At 42.6% G+C, this 20,109-nt stretch overlaps 1 protein-coding gene across 1 annotated transcript in view; it reads right to left on the bottom strand.

Moving 5' to 3' along the window:
- The window catches only part of LOC124035978 (glutamate receptor ionotropic, delta-2-like), a 676,707-nt gene that overhangs the window by 583,588 nt on the left and 73,010 nt on the right, over nt 1–20,109 (bottom strand). Inside the window, 1 exon segment of the mRNA XM_046349997.1 lies at nt 17,298–17,453. Within this exon segment, the coding sequence (XP_046205953.1) occupies nt 17,298–17,453 (156 nt within the window).

Below are 20,109 nucleotides of genomic sequence, written 5' to 3'. Positions count from 1 at the left end.
ATCTACCAATATGTGCCCTTATTTGCAAGACATTGGAAAACCCCCCCTGGTCTTTGTGGTTGACTCTGTGCTTGAAATGTACTGCTCGACTGAGGGACCTTACAGCTCATTGTATGTGTGGGGTACAGAGTCATTCAAAAATCATGTAAAACACTATTATTGCACACAGAATGAGTCCATGCAACTGATGTGATTTGTTAAGCACATTTTTACTCCTGAACTTATTCAGGCTTGTCATAACAATAGGGTTGAAAACGTATTGACCCAAGAGATTTCAGATTTTTTATTAATTTATAGACATTTCTAAAAACATAATTCCACTTTGACATTATGGGGTATGGTGTGTAGATCAGAGACACAAAATCTAACCGTAATCCATTTTAAATTCAGGCCGTAACACAACAACATTTGGAAAAAGTCAAGGGGTGAGAATACTTTCTGAAGGTACTGAGTATACCAAACATTAGGAACACCTTCCTAATATTGAGTTGCACCTCCCCTTTTGCACTCAGAACATCCTCAGTTCGTCGGGGCATGGACCGTACTTGGTGTCGAAAGCATTTCACAGGGATGCTGGCCCATGTTGACTCCAATGCTTCCCACATTTGTGTCAAGTTAGCTGGATGTCCTTCGGGTGGTGGGCCATTCTTGATACACATGGGAAATGATCCAGAAGCAATGCAGTTCTTGAAACCAATGCGCCTGGCACCTACTACCATACCTAGTTCAAAGGCACTTAAACATTTTGTCTTGCCCATTCACCCTCTGAATGGCACACATTCACAAGCCATGTCTCAATTGTCACAAGGCTTAAAAAAATCCTTCTTTAACCTGTCTCCTCCCCTTCATGTATACTGATTGAAGTGGATTTAACAAGTGACTTTAATAAAGGATCGTAGCTTTCACCTGGATTCACCTGGTCAGTCTGTTTTAATGTTTTGTACACTCAGTGTCTGTCATCTACTTTATTGTAATACCCTTTATAGATCCCCAACAGATAGTATAGACTATACCTTATTCACAGGAACATATTATTTCAGCCAACATCTCCAAAAGGAGTGTCAACAGAGGGATGGATAGCACTTTTACTGGTTCTCAGTGAAAGCAATATAGTCACACACACGCTATTCCCAAGCTCCTATTCCGCCTCTCTGATCCAACCCTCCTCTCCCTGGTCCTTATCCCTGACCCCAATCCCCTTCTCACCTCGCTCCACCTCCCTCTTGAGGGTTCCTGCTAAAAGCCGTAAAAAGGGAGCAAATTGGTCTGTACTGTCCAAAAACAATGCCAAGCTGGACGGGAGAATGAGTTTAAAAAAAGGCCTGTCAAGATCATTGGTGACAAGAAAACTCTGCAGGAATAGCAGGAGTGTTGTCGCTTCACTGGGCGGATGGCGAGGGCCTAATGGTGGTTCGCCAGTGGGATGACGGGGTTATACGAAAACATGGGCATATGGGGCCATTTTGTTCTAGCGCGGTTTCGCCCTACAACAGAGACGTGTGAAAAGTTTGAACAACTCAAAAATGTATTACCAAGCTATTTATTTTATTCGGGCAAAATATATACATTGACGGAGGGAGGAGAGGGTTTTCTAGTTGCAAGAAACTGTCAAACTTATCATTGAAGAGGGAAACATTTCATACTTCTTATCTAGTCATGTGTAAGGTCAGATCATCAAAAACAAGCATGCTTGACGTAATCTGGGTGAAATTCTCTCTGGGGTATTCCATTTTTTTAAGGCCATCCCAAGTACAGTGTGTTATTCGTACAAGTTCAATGATCAAACCCTCTTTGTCTGACATATTCCCTGCTCAGAAAACCTCATGCCATATGAAGGGCAACTGAGGTTCATTCCTATTACTTTTTTTCATTTTTTTCCCTCATTCCTATTACTTGGCAGTTGAAGGTTTTCATTAAAGCTCATCACACCTCTCTCCCTGCTCACCCGCTGACCCTCCCAGGGCCCAGAGGAACAGAGGAGAAGTGAATGTCAGATAACGAGTGCAAACTTACAGGGATTCTTCTTTTTATCATCTATTCAGGTGTAATTTACAGCCCCGGTGTCAGTGAGATCACAGCGTTAACTCAGGCCGTTGACTGACAGGCCGTCCCAGACGTCAACACCTGGGGGTTCTAATCACTGCCATGGTGATGGATGATCACCAGTTAGTTGTCACTAAGGGGATGAGAGATCTGAAAAGGGGGGGGGAGTGAAGAAGAGGAAGTGAGGGGAGGAGGTGGGGAGACATGTCCTCCATTCAACAGAGAACTAAGAAGAACAGTGGGTGTTTGCCATAGACACAAGGACAAAATAACACAATTCAAATATTAACCATGAATCAACATTCACATAACCAAAGAGGCCTTCCAATCACTTCAACAGAGGTCACGAATGAATAGAGTCCAACTCTCCAACCTATTGGTAACTGTGTTGGGGGAGGAAGGGGTGGTCTGGCCCTGAGAATCCACCATTGCACTCACTACCTCTCCTGGAATATTTTTTACACAATGATCAATAGGGAGAAGAAGAATGTTTGGTGTGTATCATTGTTGAGGTTCTCACTCCTAGACCCGCCCCTTCTGACCACTACGGTCGTTGCAGATTGGATTGATCAAGGGCCAACATGGGACCTGGAAGTAGCATCCTCCCCTCCCCTGGGGAAGAGGGGCTTTCACACTTCCAGTAAAGCCTGTCTGTGGCTGTCTGTGTGGGCCAGCTCCAAACACACTCAATGTCTGGAGAGAGGAAGTCATCGCACCCAGGCGCTGCCATTGAAGAAAATACATACAAATATGTCTGTGTGAGAATCGGTGAGGGCACTTTTCAAAAAGAGGAAGGCCGAAAACATTACCATCCTATATATGTGATTGAAATCAATATGATGGGAGTAGCAGTAGACTGATTTGTATTCCGCGTCTACGCGGAGGAGGTGGGGGCCTAGTGCCGCTTAGCACAATCAGGTTCCCTCTGAAGAAAAGGTCTGGTTGGCTGGTCAGGAGCAACTCATTCTCCCGCTCACAGCGGCTCGGGAAGATCAGGACCGAAAAGTGCCATTATGGTGATAGGTTGCATTGGGGTGACTCTGAAAGACCAAGACTGAGGTTAAAGAGGAAATATGTTAAATAAATTAAAGTGATTATTACTACTCTGGCTGTGCATTGTGGGAAGGCATTTTCAGGACAAGCTCTTCCTTTCAGAGGACTGAAAGCTGTGTTTGTGCTTTGGACAATTACCACAGGGGAGGCACACCACACACACACACACACACACACAAAGACAAAGACAAAGACAAAGACAAAGACAGGAAAGACGGGATATAGAGAACGTGTGGTTTGATTATCAGATTGTGTATTAATGCTCAGGCTTTAAATATATTTTAGAAAAAAATCTGTGTTCTAAAGTTTTTTCATCTTGGCATGCTGAATGCTTACCGAGCTGTACGGACCAGTTAAGGGAGTTTCTGATGTCAACCAAAACATTAAAACAGGGAAAGCTTTTTTGGCCAGTCCTTGCACCATATTATATAGAGACTATAAAACACAAGTAATAAAGTACTAGCTTTTTTAGCTTGCCTCAGTCTCATTGTTTCTGGGCAGCTTATTCATTTATTGACCAATTTGGCCTGTCAAATATCCCTCTTCCAACAAAAGAGTTAGATGGGTGGATTATTTGCAGTTTATTTCTTTAATGAATGAGAGGTGGGATGCTGCAGTGCTTGGCAGAGGATTATAATGTCACAACAGCAGTCTGTGTAAAGTATGAATCATTAAAGTGGCTGGTAAGACACATCAATCCTGGACCTCCCACATAAAAAAATACTACAGTTTACTATAGAATACTACAGTACTTACTATAGAATAGTGTAGTAAACTGTAGTATACCGTATAATATTATACTAAACCCTCAAACATGTGCAGTACTTAGTGTAAGAATATTTCAAAGATAAATACACAATGCAGAGGATGAGAGGGCAATAGAGTACTAACGATCAATGGAAATAGTGTTTTTTTCTGCAATATCAATGGGTGAGAGACATGGGAGGAATTTGAGTCCGGTACTCATAGCTACATGGCAAGTTCTCATTGGTCCAAATTGTTTATACATTGAACCTGAAATAGGATACTGTTTTATTGCAAGGAATTCTAATTGGTCAACCACAGGCTGGGGCTTGGTTATAAAACTACATCCGGGTCATTTTGTTCTGTGGAGAGAATCGCTGGAGAGATTCACTGAGGACAGTGAAGAAATGACCATCTACCATCTAAATGTATTAAATGTAAATGTAAATGTACCATCTACTCCAAGCATGATTTGTCCTCTTTGAATAAACAAATGGTCCTCCCACTGATTTGCATTCGAGTCTGTGTTATTGAAGAGTAACATCAACTGCTAACATTAATATAGAATTTTGTAGTACTCTGTGGAATACTATAGTAAATACTACAGTATTATCCCACCTAAAAACCACTGTAGTAAATACTACAGAAATGTCTGCAAAAACACAACAGACCACAAAAACACTACAGTAAATAAATCCCCTCCCCCATATCCCAATTTGTGCCACTGTAAGTGAAAAACCTACATGCCAAGTGTAGACCATATACTCTGTATGTAACCCATTACCAGAGTTTCGATGTCTACAGTTTAATAGATAAATTGGGCTACTTTGAAAATAAATATGCTGAAATGATGATATCAATGGAGTCATTGCAAATCAACTTGTGCCACCTGTTTAGCCTACCTGGAGCTGGCAAACTTCTATTTATTGTTGTTGAAGCCTTGTGTTATTATGCAATTATAGACAACAGTAGGGTCAAACTGGAGAATCCAGTTCCTACATTTGAATATAAAAATTGATTTTTTTTCAAACAGAACTATACAAAAACAAAATTCTGGGACCCTCAGGGTGACAAATCAGAGCAAGATTACTGAATGTAAGTAAATTCAGCAAAAAAAAGAAACTTCCCTTTTTCAGGACCCTGTCTTTCAAAGATAATTCGTAAAAATCAAAATAACTTCACAGATCTTCATTGTAAAGGGTTTAAACACTGTTTCCCATGCTTGTTCAATGAACCACAAACAATTAATGAACGTGCACCTGTGGAACGGTCGTTAAGACACTAACAGCTTAAAGATGGTAGGCAATTAAGGTCACAGTTATGAAACCTTAGGACACTAAAGAGGGCTTTCTACTGAATCTGAAAAACACCAAAAGACAGATGCCCAGGGTCCCTGCTCATCTACTTGAAAGTGCCTTAGGCATGCTGCAAGGAGGCATGAGGACTACAGATGTGGCCAGGGCAATAAATTGCAATGTCCGCACTGTAAGACGCCTAAGACAGCGCTACAGGGAGACAGGACGGACAGCTGATCGTCCTCGCAAAGGCAGACCATGTGTAACAACACCTGCAGGACAGGTACAAGATGGCAACAACAACTGCCCGAGTTACACCAGCAACGCACAATCCCTCCATCAGTGCTCAGAGGCTGGACTGAGGGCTTGTAGGCCTGTTGTAAGGCAAGTCCTCACCAGACATCACCGGCAACAACGTTGCATATGGGCACAAACCCACCGTCGCTGGAACACACAGGACTGGCAAAAAGTGCTTTTCACTGACAAGTCGTTGTTTTGTCTCACCAGAAGTGATGGTCGGATTCGCGTTTATTGTTGAAGGAATGAGCGTTACACCGAGGCATGTACTCTGGAGGGGGATCGATTTGGAGGTGGAGGGTCCGTCATGGTCTGGGGCGGTGTGTCACAGCATCATTGGACTGAGCTTGTTGTCATTGCAGGCAATCTCAAGGCTGTGCATTACAGGGAAGACATCATCCTCCCTCATGTGGTACCCTTCTTGCAGGCTCATCTTGACATGACCCTCCACAGCTTAACAATGCCACCAGCTATAATACTTGTTTCTGTGCGTAATTTCCTGCAAGACAGGTATGTCAGTGTTCTGCCATGGCCAGAAAAGACACCGGATCTCAATCCCATTGAGCATGTCTGGGACCTCTTGGATTGGAGGGTGAGGGCTAAGGCCATTCCCCCCAGAAATGTTCGGGAACTTGCAGGTGCCTTGGTGGAAGAGTGGGGTAACATCTCACAGCAAGAACTGGCAAATCTGGTGCAGTCCATGAAGAGGAGAAGCACTGCAGTACTTAATGCAGCTGGTGGCCACACCAGATACTGACTGTTGCTTTTGATTCTGACACCCCTTTGTTCAGGGACACATTATTCCATTTCTGTTAGTCACATGTCTGGGGAACTTGTTCAGTTTATGTCTCAGTTGTTGAATCTTATATTCATACAAATATTTACACATTTGCTGGAAATAAACGCAGTTGATAGTGAGACGACGTTTCTTGTTTTGCTGAGTTTACATGATTTATCTTCAGTGGTGAATGTATCAAACTATTTGCCGTGATAAAAGTGGTTTGCACTTGGTTTGCATGGTATTTTTTCCGTAAGAGCTACTGTAAATCGTAGTACTGCAGTTAGATTAACAAGAATTTAAGCTTTCCTCCCATATAAAACATGTCAATGTCCCGGAAAGTTGTCTGTCATATTCAACGTTTTCAGTCACATTATCACATAATGAGCAACAACCATCCCGATTTAGGGACACCGATTCCGTAAAGTTTAATAAGGGCAAATGATATTTTCTCTTGTCACATATGGAAATTCCTTTATTAGTCACATTAGCTCGGAATAATTATTATTTGATGGAAAACCACATTTTGCTTTATAGGTGATTAGAAGCTAAATCGAGATTCCTTCACTATAACGTTCTAGAATAAGGGTTGAATGGCCCAGCCAGAGCGTGGACTTGAACCCGATCGAACATCTCTGGAGAGACCTGAAAATAGCTGTGCAGAGATGATCCCATCCAACCTGACAGAGCTTGAGAGGATCTGCAGAGGTGAATGGGAGAAACTGCCCAAATACAGGTGTGCCAAGCTTGTAGCGTCATACCCAAGAAGACTGTAGGCTGTAATAGCTGCCAAAGGTGCTTCAACAAAGTTCTGAATAGTTATGCGAATACGATATTTCAGTTAATTTTTATACATTTGCAAAAATATATAAAAATCTGTTTTTGCTTTGTCATTATGGGGCTGTGTGTAGATTGATAAGGGAAAACAACTATTTAATTCATTTTAAAATACAGCTGTAACAAAACAAAATGTAGATAAAGCAAATTCACTGTATACTACTATTTTTAAATCCTACATTATACTACTAAGGTCCACAAAACCACTACAGGAATACGAACCTTCTGTAGCTCAGTTGGTAGAGCATGGCGCTTGTAACGCCAGGGTAGTGGGTTCGATCCCTGGGACCACCCATACGTAGAATGTATGCACACATGACTGTAAGTCGCTTTGGATAAAAGTGTCTGCTAAATGGCATATATTACTATGGTATTACTATGGTATACTATATTACTACCATATTATTTTTTCATGTGGGATGGGACTAATGGGGAAAGTGAACAAACAAAATCTGCCTACTGTGTATGTGCCCCTTTTTCTCCCCAATTGGTAGTTACAGTTGTCTCGTCGATGCAACTCCCGTAAAGACTCAGGAGAGGCAAAGGTCGAGAGCTGTGCGTCCTCCGAAACACAACCCAACCAAGCTGCATTGCTTCTTGATACAATGCCGAGAAGCCAGCTGCACCAAACACTGTACACCTGGCGACCATGTCAGCGTGCACTGCGTCCAGCCCACCACAGGAGTCAGTAGTGCACAATGGGACAAGGACATCCATGCTGGGCCAATTGTGCACCACCCCATGGCGGCCGGATGCGGCAGAGCCTGGACTCGAACCAGGCACAGCTAGCACTGCAATGCAGTGTCTTAAACCACTGCGCCACTCCGGAGGCATACTGTATATGTTTATAATTTGAATGTATACTGTATGTTTGTATTGTCATCATTGATGATTATGTTTGTTTATGATTATGTCATCATATTGGACTCTGCAGCTTTGCCTGGAACAAATAAAGGAGGGTCTTTGTGGTTAGGGGGGAAATTCTGCCAGGCTAAATCCTGCAGACAACACCACAGTAGAAGCCATAACACCACACGGAGTGAGCAGGAAACCACTGCGCTCAATAGAGATGTTGCCTACTGCGGCACGCTGCCTCGCAAACATTCATAACTAAAGGAGCTTTTGTCCATCATTTCTGGGAAAACTTGCCAGGTTCACATTGAGGGGTTGCCAGACATGCCATTCTGGGGGCCAAGTCCCTCTGAGGAGCCAACGGGCCCCAGCAGAAGGGTTTCACCCAGCTGTCAGCTGCAGAATGCTATCATATTGCCACTTTATAACAAATGACAGCCTCACCGCTGGAAATGCCCCCCATTGATTAGAGTCTAGATAATTGGATTGTGGCGATAAAGCTGAATGCTGGCATTTAGAAGGAATCCTTTTAGGATATCAGGCTGGCCGAGGCACAGCTAGAGGATCCCAAATCAAATCAAATTGTATTTTGTCACATACACATGGTTAGCAGATGTTAATGCGAGTGTAGCGAAATGCTTGTGGATGTGAGGGAGGGAGGATAGGTGATGGAGGGATGGGAGAACGATGACTCACATGAAATGGTCTTATGAATTACATTGCTTAGTAAGCTGAGACTGTACTGTAGATTCCTTTGATGGGGTCACAACATAATTACTAAATAAAAAGGTTACAATATCACTGACCATCTGGTACAACATTTGCATTTTAATGATCTGAACTGTGTGTGTGTGTGTGTGTGTGTGTGTGTGTGTGTGTGTGTGTGTGTGTGTGTGTGTGTGTGTGTGTGTGTGTGTGTGTGTGTGTGTGTGTGTGTGTGTGTGTGTGTGTGTGTGTGCATGCATGCATGCGTGGAACAGGTGAGAAGCCTGATGGTGCCTCACCTCATCAGATAGCTAACCCTGTTGTGTATAGCCCATGTCCCTAGTCAATTATATAAGTGGGCTGTATAGAGCAAACATCTGTTGTCTTAACCTGGGAATGAATCACTGACATTTTATACAAACAAATTATACCCATCCACATTTTTTTTACCCCCTTTTGTCTTGTCCCATCACTGCAATCCCGTACGGCCTCAGGAGAGGTAAAGGTCGAGAGCACCAATGTGTCGTAGGAAACACCGTACACCTGGTGCCCGTGTCAGCATGCATGCGCCAGGCCCGCCACAGAGCGATGGGACAAGGACATTCCGGCCGGCCAAACCCTCCCCTAACCCAGACGACGCTGGGCCAATTGTGCATCACCTCATGGGTCTCCTTGTTGCGGCCAGCACGGGTATCGAACCAGCATATGTAGCAACACCGTTTACACTGCGATGCAGTGTCTTAGACCACTGCACCACTTGGGAAGCCCCATCCAAGTTTTATCAATGCTTATCAATGCCTTATCAATGCTTATCAATGTCTTATCAATGCTTATCAATTGCCTTGCACAAAGTATCAAAACACTAAAATAATACTTAAACAGGACTCTTAAAGAATTTAATTTAACTGTTAATTTTATTTTTTGATCACAGAAACAATGAGAAAATATGGAAGAATAAATTAATCATGAAACGTTAATTATATAAAGCAGCCTGTGTAATCATCTGCCAGAGAGTAGCCCCAATCGGCCCGAGCCTCAAATAAAACATTTGGGCTAGACAACTCACACCGGAATCGGCCCGAGCTCAATCCCTGCATCCTAGCCATAAGTAATACTGACGGCGGCCGAGTTTGACTCTCAGCCGAGTGCTCCGACTCTCAGCCGGGAATGGGCCCAGCGCCACTGTGCTAGCTGGGATGTTTGTCGTATAGTGAATAAATTTGGCGGGGAACACGTACCTGAATGCACTCATGACACTATTCTATGCACACCAAAATTCCAATCTGCTTCTCTGAATTGACTTGTGAAAGCCTAAAACTGTAAGATCATATTTTGTAACTTAGCCAGCCATGTCGGCAACAGAACAAGCTTTCCAATGATGCCCACCTGACCAGATTGTGTCAATGGGCCGTTTTTGGAAAGCGTAAACAACAACAGTAATTATGTGATGGCAGGATGCAGGGCTGTGTTCCAAAAACAGCTATAAGTCTGCTTGATCTAGTTCATCAACAGCACATCTAGGAGAGCTCAAAAATAGCACCTTAAAGCTGAAGACTCTTCTTTGAGTCAAAAACGTGCATTGAAATTGCGTAGGAATTGTGCACACTCTGAAGAATTATGTGGCCACTTGCAGACGTTATACCTCTCACTCAAACTCTTTTTTTGTCTTATGTTGCACATTCCCCAAATACTGAGTATTGTCAGATTTTGCTAACAACAAATGAGGCAAAAAGTACAGTAAACATCAAATGCACATCAAATCAACTGTGTAATGTTTGGATTCAGTCTAATAATGTTCCCATAATCTCCAAACTGTTCCCTTTTGATTGCTCTGCATATGCTTTCCATATGTCTTCTGTAAAAAACATTTCCATGTAGCTCTTAAAATTTTTTTTTTTAAACCTTTATTTAACCAGGCAAGTCAGTTAAGAACACATTCTTATTTTCAATGACGGCCTGGGAACAGTGGGTTAACTGCCTGTTCAGGGGCAGAACGACAGATTTGTACCTTGTCAGCTCGGGGGGTTTGAACTCGCAACCTTCCGGTTACTAGTCCAACCACTAGGCTACGCTGCCGCCCCTAATATAGGCCAATTCCTATGAGGGTTTCATGTTAGCCCTTGACATAGTAAAATAAATCAAAATATTTTACTATGTCAATATGTTTTTGTTGTAAATGTTTTGGCGCCAAACTGGTGGCGGTCGTGTAAAATGCCAATAGTTGGAGGTTTTGCAGAGTTAATAGAAAATAATTCCATTGTGCTTTTTCATTAATTAAGCTATTTTCTATTGAACCATATGGTCTATCCACTAGAAATGCATGGACAATATATGGACACAGATATAAAACAAATTATACTATAAATGAATACAGATTTGTTTTGTAATTCAAGCATAAATTACAAAAATTACCATAGATTGCCATAGATTATCTGTTAGAAAAATTACAGAAGATTCCAGTAACTTTGGTAAATTACCAGTAGCTTTGCAACCCTACTCTCGCCTCATTATCACCTTTGCATCACAGTCTTTCAGTATTCTTGACACTTTCAACAAAATGGTGGGTATGGCACAACTTTGCTACAGAGCAGCATGTCATTAAACTAGATTATTTTACCTGTCTGTCAGTCATACACCATTTCACACTTCTTTTCCTCAAAAGTCACTCGCCCTCCCATGAAGACTTTGTAGACTTGCCTTGCTCAGCCCTATCCACCTCAGTCTCAGCCACAGCGCCGTGTGCTGTCAGCTTGGTGTGTTACTGTGGAGACACGGAGTGGGAATCGTTACTTATCGCTACATCTGAGAGCAGAAGACAAGAAGACTAGAACTCACAAGCAGCCTTCGTGAGCAAAAAGCTCCCCTTCCAAACACCCCTTGCGCTGTTATCCAATTACAGTCCCCTTTACTGCTTTAATCAATATGAGCCATGGATGCATGCACATCTACCTGTTCACTAATTCATCTGGTTATGGCGGGAGATGATGAGATGTAGCGTAGTGTCTAAACATAAGTGGCAGCATTATACCTTTCACAATTAACCGTGTTTCACATGTAAAGCAATGAGAACAGGCCGTGCCTGGTTACTTTAGCACACACCCGCTCTCCATAGAAGTTTAGAACCAGATGCAAAATGCTCCAAAAACACCCTTCCAAAGCTGAAGCGGTACTACACAGAGATGGGTGAGAAGGAACACCTCTACAAGTTTCCGGGAGGCTCGGGCTCCAGCAGCAGGGATGGTTTAAAGAGGACTGGTGTTGATGTTGAGAACATCGCCTTTAAATCCCTGTGTGCGATCCTGGCAAATCATCCCTGCAATCTAGATAATAATACATATCTGGCTTAAAGAAGTCCTCTAGTGTGTGTTTGTCCTTATTAATGTGAACAGTAATGGGTAGTGCCTACAAGAATACCCTTTTAGAGGACAAAACAAAGTGTGCTTATACGTAGCGTTATAGATTCCTTGTTCGTGGTGGGATTGGAGTTTAGGAGCCTGCCGTGGTCAGGCTAACTTTGTTTGAACTCGGCTCCATCCTTCATTGAATCAGATGGCTCATTCAACACAAAACCCACTGATATTGCCAACTACTTTAATGATTTTTTTTCCATTGGCAAGATTAGAAAACGTAGACATGATATGCCAACAACTAATTCTGAACCTACACATCCTTGCATAACTGAGCAAATTATGAAAGACAAGCATTGTCATTTTGAATTCCTTGGAGTGATTTTGGAAGAGTTGAAAAAAGGATTGTTGTCTATCAACAATGACAAGTCACCTGGGTCTGACAACTTGGATAGAAAATTACAGAGGATGATAGTGGATGATATTGTCACTCCTATTTGCCATATTTTCAATTTAAGCCTACAGGAAAGTGTGTGCACTCAGGCCTGGAGGGAAGCAAAAGCCATTCCACTTGCCAAGAATAGCAAAGCACCCTTTACTGGCTCAAACAGCCAACCAATCAGTATGTTACCAGCCGTAGTAAACTTTTGGAAAAAATTGTGTTTGATCAGATGCAATGCTTTTTCACAGTAACAAACGAACAAAATATTTACAGCATGCTTATAGGGAAGGGCAATCAACGTGTACAGCACTTACACAAATGACGATTGGCTGAGAGAAATTGACAATAAAAAGCTGCTTTGTTAGCCTTTAGTGCAGCTTTTGACATGATCGATCATCATTTGCTTCTGGAAAAACATATGTGTTGTGGCTTGACATTCCCTGGTATATTGTGGATCGAGAGTTACCTGTCTAACAGAACACAGAGGGAGTTCTTTAATGGAAACCTCTCCAACCTAATCCAGGTAGAGTCAGGCATTCCCATGGAAGTTGTCTAGGCCCCTTACTTTTTTCCATCTTTACTAATGACCTGCCACTGGCTCTGAGTAAAGCCTGTGTGTCTATCTATGCTGATGACTCAACACTATACACGTCCGCTACCACAACAAGTTAAATCACTGTGACACTTAACAAAGAGCTGCAGTCAATTTCAGAATGGGTGGCAAGAAATAAGTTAGTCCTAAATATTTCAAAAAGAAAAAAGCTAAGCATTTGGGAAAAATCTTTCACTAAACCCTAAACCCCAACTAAATATTGTATTGAATAATGTGGAAATTGAGCAAGTTGAGGAAACTAAACTGCTTGGTGTAACCCTGGATTGTAAACTGTCATGGTCAAAATATATTGATGCAACAGTAGCTAAGATGGAGACATATCTATCCATAATAAAGCGCTTCTCTGCCTTCTTAACAATGCTATCAACAAGGCAGGTCCTACAGCCCCTGGTTTTGTTGCTTGTACCTGGACTGCTGTCCAGTCGTGTGGTCAGGTGCCACAAAGAGGGACTTAGGAAAATTACAAATGGCCCAGGACAGGGCAGAACAGCTAGCCCTTAAATGTACATGGAGAGCTAACATTAATAATATGCATGTCAATCTCTCCTGGCTTAAAGTAGAGTATAGATTGACTTCTTCACTACTTGTATTTGTGAGAAGTGACATGCTGTCTGTTTAAACTACTAGCACACAGCTCAGACACCCATGCATACCCCACAAGACATGCCACCAGAGGTCTCTTTACAGTCCCCAACACACTATGGGAGGCGCACAGTGCTACATAGAGGCATGACTACATGGAACTCTATTCCACATGAAGTAATTCATGTAAGCAGTCAAATATAATTAAAAAAACATATAGAAAAACACCTTGGCAGCAGCTAATGGGCATCCATCATAAATACAAATACAAACAGGCCTGTTGAGTTTGCAGACTCCCAGCTGCTTTCACTACACACACACACACACACACACACACACACACACACACACACACACACACACACACACACACACACACACACACACACACACACACACACACACACACACACACACGCACACACACACAAACGGTGAAAAAGCCCACCATATTGGATGTCGTCTGGCAACCCAACACCGACACAGTGTGTGTATGTATATGTGTGTGCGTGTGGGTTTGTGTGTGTGTGTGTGTCCACATGTGTGTAAGACAAAAAGATGCTCAGTGACGACATAACACCTCCCGAATGGAGAAAACCTGGACAGGCTTCTTGGCGCGTCTCGTTGCCTTTGTTCCGTCTTTGCTGTTTGAGATGACAACAAGGCGACAGGGCTCCCTTTCTTCCATCCCAGTCAAATCCAGCGCCAAGCCTATTACAGGACGTGTTAGAGGTACGGGGAGCATTGTTGTGGAGACACTGGGTAAACCAAGGCAGATGGGAGAGGCTAAGTCCCAGGGTTGGAATAAACACTCCTTCGTAATGTTATGCCATGGTTTAGCAACAAGTTCTGCCGGTGTGAAAAAGGCAAGTCCTGAGCATTAGCGGTAAGTCACTGCTAAGAGCCATGCTAAGACCTATGTGTAAATAGTATCAGATTCACCAAAGTAGTGTACGCGCCTATGTTTACATGGATGTATGCATATACTATATGTATTACAAACTCAGCAAAAAAAGAAACATCCTCACTGTCAACTGCATTTATTTTCAGCAAATGTGTAAATATTTGTAAGAAAATAACAAGACTCAACAACTGAGACATAAACTGAACAAGTTCCACAGACATGAGACTAACAGCAATGGGATAATGTGTCCTTGAAAAAAGGGGGGTCAAAATCAAAAGCAACAGTCAGTATCTGGTGTGGCCATCAGCTGCATTAAGTACTGCAGTGCATCTCCTCCTCGTGGCCTGCACCAGATTTGCCAGTTCTTACTGTGAGATGTTACCCCACTCTTCCACCAAGTTCCCGGACATTTCTGGGGGGAATGGCCCTAGCCCTCACCCTCCGATCCAACAGGTCCCAGACGTGCTCAATGGGATTGAGATCCGGGCTCTTCGCTGGCCATGGTAGAATACTGACATTCCTGTCTAGCAGGAAATCATGCACAGAACGAGCAGTATAGCTGGTGACATTGTTATGCTGGAGGGTCATGTCAGGATGAGCCTGCAGGAAGGGTACCACATGAGGGAGGATGCACAGTGTTGAGATTTCCTGCGATGACAACAAGCTCAGTCCGATAATGCTGTGACACACCGCCCCAGACCATGATGGACCCTCCACCTCGAAATCAATACCGCTACAGAGTACAGGCCTCGGTGTAACGCTCATTCCTTCGGCGATAAACGCAAATCCGACCATCACTTCTGGTGAGACAAAACAACGACTCGTCAGTGAAGAGCACTTTTTGCCAGTCCTGTGTGTTCCAGCAACGATGGGTTTGTGCCCATAGGCAACGTTGTTGCCGGTGATGTCTGGTGAGGGCCTGCCTTACAATAGGCCTATGGACACAAACCCACCGAGCCTACTGCGGACAGTCTGAGCACTGATGGAGGGATTCTGGCATTCCTGGTGTAACTCGGGCAGTTGTTGTTACCATCCTGTACCTGTCCCGCAGGTGTGGTGTTCGGATGTACCGATCCTGTGCATGTGTTGATACACGTGGTCTGCCACTGTGAGGACGATCAGCTGTCCGTCCTGTCTCCCTGTAGCGCTGTCTTAGGCATCTCACAGTACACACATTGCAATTTATTGCCCTGGCCACATCTGCAGTCCTCATTCCTCCTTGCAGCATGCCTAAGGCACGTTCACACAGATGAGCAGGGACCCTGGGCATCTTTCTTTTTGTGTTTTTCAGAGTCAGTAGAAAGTCCTCTTTAGTGTCCTAAGTTTTCAGAACTGTGACCTTAATTGCCTACAGTCTGTAAGCTGTTAGTTTCTTAAACGACCGTTCCACAGGTTCATGTTTATGAATTGTTTATGATTCATTGAACAAGCATGGGAAACAGTGTTCTTTTCTGGGCACAGGTATTTGTTTATGAATGAGCAGAGGTGGAGAATATTTATTCTAAATTAAGACCGAGCATAGTCCTGTAATATGTTTTCTTCACATCAATGCATCGTCCCCAAAAAAGTGTGTTCTGATCATATATCACTAAATACAATCACTATAATACTATATCACTCAGGAATGAATTAAGAACCCTTTTTAATTAACAAAAGCAAATTGGATTTTATTGTTGTTGTTCAAAGAGCAACAGATTAAAAGGTGTTTCAAAACAAGTAACAAAAAATGCTTCCAGCAGACCCACCACCATCATTCAGCCAGAACACATGTAATGTATTCAGTAATAGCACTACTCACAATGAGACTTCAAAGACAAGAGAGCATCTCAGGTATAGATGCTCCAGAGAGGCTTAACAAAAGCACCAGTGGGAATAACTATTAGGCTCTTAGACTGCACTAGACTGTACATCTGCCACCATCCACAAATAACCAGTGTCCATTAGCTAAACAGGTTCCAACCAGACTTCTCCTTGTGTTCAGATTTCCCAGGCTAGGGATCTAAAAGGGCAGAGTAGGTACCAGCGACAGTATGACATGATGCTAGGAGCTTGTTATAAGGGGTTCTTTGATGTCAGAAGGAACCGAAAGGACCTATTTAAAACCCAGGGAAATATGACTCTTTTAGTTGAGGTCTGTTCAGTCGAACACAGGTTTTGGTCTGAATTGTATTTTTTGTTATCAATTATCAGTTAATTAAATCATGGAATTATGCTAGAGGAGTTCATTTATATTTTGTGCCACACGTCTCTGCATTTTTATCAGATATCTCCCGAGACAAATGCCATCGACGTTACCAGCTTAATTAATTGTTAACAGCGTTTCAGGTAATGGCAGTATTGAAACACATTTCAGAAATATTGGAAGAATATCAACCAAAAATGACGAGCCTTTTAATAAAAAATGACAATCTTCCCAATCCTAGAGGGCATATCAACAGTGACCGAGAGTATCACTGGTAAAGTACAGTGGGAATCCAACAGACACCATTTTCAGAAGGGTGCAACTACTGTAACAGTAAAAGAGATTTCCAAAAGCCAAACCGTTTCTTCATTTTCTGGGGAACACCTTCAAAACCTAATACAGTGCTATTCAGTTCAGTGTGTCATTGATCAAGGTTTCTGTCTGAAAAATAAGGTATTTTCAGATGGATGGCTGAAACATATCCACAGAAAAACCATGCAGAGTCGTCGGGGGGGGGATAACGGACTGTCGGCCACTCCTCTGGCCTCGCTGAGTGCGAGATAGACTGCTGGTGGTGGTTATGGTGACTGCATGGTGAGGGCGAAGGCAGGGCAAGGCCTTACCTTCCTGGACTGCCTGGAAAGGGTTGTTCCCATCCACAAACTCCACGGAGATGGTGATCTTCTCCGTCTCCAGGATCTCGTAGTTGAGGTTGAGGTCCGCCACGGCCATGCGGAACACCTCGTCATCCTTCCTGGCAGACTCGTCAAAGATGGCCCCTTCGAGAAAGAGAGAAAGAATGAGGGGGAATGATAAGTGATCATCGTGTCTAAGGAAAGTCTCTTGGGCCTTATTCTGTACGTGTGCCTAAACATCAATCGAGCAACAATCCATTTGCTGGGAAATAAGTAAGGTATGCCACAGTCAATGGGTATATACAATACAGGAACATTCCACCTACATCCTGCAGGAATCCAAATAGAGACAGCATCTCTTCTTTTGGCCTTGCATTTCCTCTCTGCTTGTTGCCTGCAGCAAATGAGCTAGTACTTGTTTAAACCTGCTCACTGAAGCAATGCTAAATGCATTCTGCTGACCTGCAAATAGTCATAATTTAGAAATAGATTGTGTGTATGATTCAGATTGGTGATTCATACAGTAAACTCACCAATTCGGAGCTAAGCTCACATTTTGGGGCCAATTGCGGGTCAGTGTGATTTTTGGTCACCCTCTTCATAGACCTTCACAAAGATTACAGCAAGGTAACATCCTGAGGATTGCAGTAGCCTGTGCTATGAACCACGTCAAGCGATAAAGTCAGTCCTTGGGACCATGTGCACTGGAGAGTACCCGTAAACGTTTCATCATGTTTGTTCATGTTAGACATTTTCAAGCGTCCTACTGCTAGCCCTGTCCAATCACACGCAGGTTAAGATTGTTAATTTGTCATTTTAAGTACATTGGAAGAATCTCAATTGCATACTTCTCGCTCAGTTTTTCCACTCAGACCACTCCCAGACTGTCCTAGCAAAATCATTGCTAGAGAAATAGCTAAGAAGCTATTTCTGTTTCATTTTACCATTTTTATTTCAACAAGTCACAGTAAGGTAGCCCACTTAATTGTTACCCAGAAATGATTTGATGTTGAGATAAAAATGACTGCATTGGACCTTTAACTTCGGTTATTTAGAATTGAAGGTACATTGTATCGCCAGCCTGTAGGCCTACTCACAACCGCATGATGTTTGTGGACTAGTTGTGGACTAGTTTGGAGAACGAACACGCCTGTGACGTCCACATACACTACCGGTCAAACTTTTAGACACATCTTTATTTTTACAATTTTCTACATTCTAGAATAATATTGAAGATATCAAAACTATGAAATAACACATATGGAATCATGAAATAATCGAAAAAGTGTTACTCAAATCAAAAAATGTTTTATATACTTCAAATAGCCACCCTTTGCCTTGATGACAGCTTTGCACACTCTTGGTATTTTCTCAACCAGCTTCACCTGGAATGCTTTTCCAACAGTCTTGAAGGAGTTTCCACATACGCTGAGCACTTGTTGGCTGCTTTTCCTTCACTCTGCGGTCCAACTCATCCCAAACCATCTCAATTAGGTTGAGGTCAGGTGATTGTGGAGGCCAGGTCATCTGATGCAGCATTCCATCATTCTCCTTCTTGGTCAAATAGCCCTTACACAGCCTGGACGTGTGTTGGGTCATTGTCCTGTTGAAAACAAATGACAGTCCCACTAGGCCCAAACCAGATGGGATGGCATTTCGCTGCAGAACAAATAACAAATTTTCACCGGTCTAATGTCCATTGCTCGTGTTTCTTGGCCCTAGCAAGTCTCTTCTTATTATTGGTGTCCTTTAGTAATGGTTTCTTTGCAGCAATTCAACCATGAAGGCCTGATTCACTCAGTCTCCTCTGAACAGTTGATGTTGAGATGTGTCTGTTACTTGAACTCTGTGAAGCATTTATTTGAGCTGCAATTTCTGAGGCTGGTAACTCTAATGAACTTATCCTCTGCAGCAGAGGTAACTCTGTGTCCTCCATTCCTGTGGTGGTCCTCATGAGAGCCCGTTTCATCAAAGTGCTTGATGGTTTTTGCGACTGGACTTGGAAGAAACGTTCAAAGTTCTTGAAATGTTCCGTATTGACTGAACTTCGTGTCTTTGTGTTTCTGTTTGCTTATTTGAGCTGTTCTTGCCATAATATGGACTTGGTCTTTTACCAAATAGGGCCGTCTTCTGTATACCCCCCTACCTTGTCACAACACAACCAATTGGCTCAAACGCATTAAGAAGGAAAGAAATTCCACAAGGCACACCCTACTAATTGAAATGCATTCCAGGTGACTACCTCATGAAGTTGAGAGAATGCCAAAAGTGTGCAAAGCTGTCAACGAGGCTATTTGAAGAATCTCAAATATAAAATATATTTTGATTTGTTGAACACCTTTTGGGTTACTACATGATTCCATATGTGTTATTTCATAGTTTTGATGTCTTCACTATTATTCTACAATGTAGAAAATAGTAAAAAATAAAGAAAAACCCTTAAATGAGTAGGTGTTCTAAAACTTTTGACCGGAAGTGTAGTTAACCAACAGGTTCACGTGCCCAGTAATCATAATGCTCCATGTTGAAGGATGTTTTCCCAATATTTGTTGAGTGTTATGAGATCATGTTGAAATGAATTATGTAAAATGTTAAATCAGAACTATTGATTATAGTGAGATATGTTAATTGATGAAATACCTGTTATGGGGCATTTTGGATTATTCCAGTGTTAGAAGTTGGGCTTTTAACCTGTTCAGATTGTCCATTTCCTGAGAGCTTATTGGGCTAGAGTGAGTGTTGTCCCAGGGCTCTCTAACTCAGCTGTGCGAGGAAATATTGACACAAAGTTATAGGTCTG

Source organism: Oncorhynchus gorbuscha, linkage group LG05, assembly GCF_021184085.1.
Source record: "Oncorhynchus gorbuscha isolate QuinsamMale2020 ecotype Even-year linkage group LG05, OgorEven_v1.0, whole genome shotgun sequence".
Classification (NCBI taxonomy): Eukaryota; Metazoa; Chordata; class Actinopteri; order Salmoniformes; family Salmonidae; genus Oncorhynchus; species Oncorhynchus gorbuscha.
Note: the sequence above shows the minus strand (reverse complement) of the source record. Positions and strands in the feature narration are given on the sequence as shown.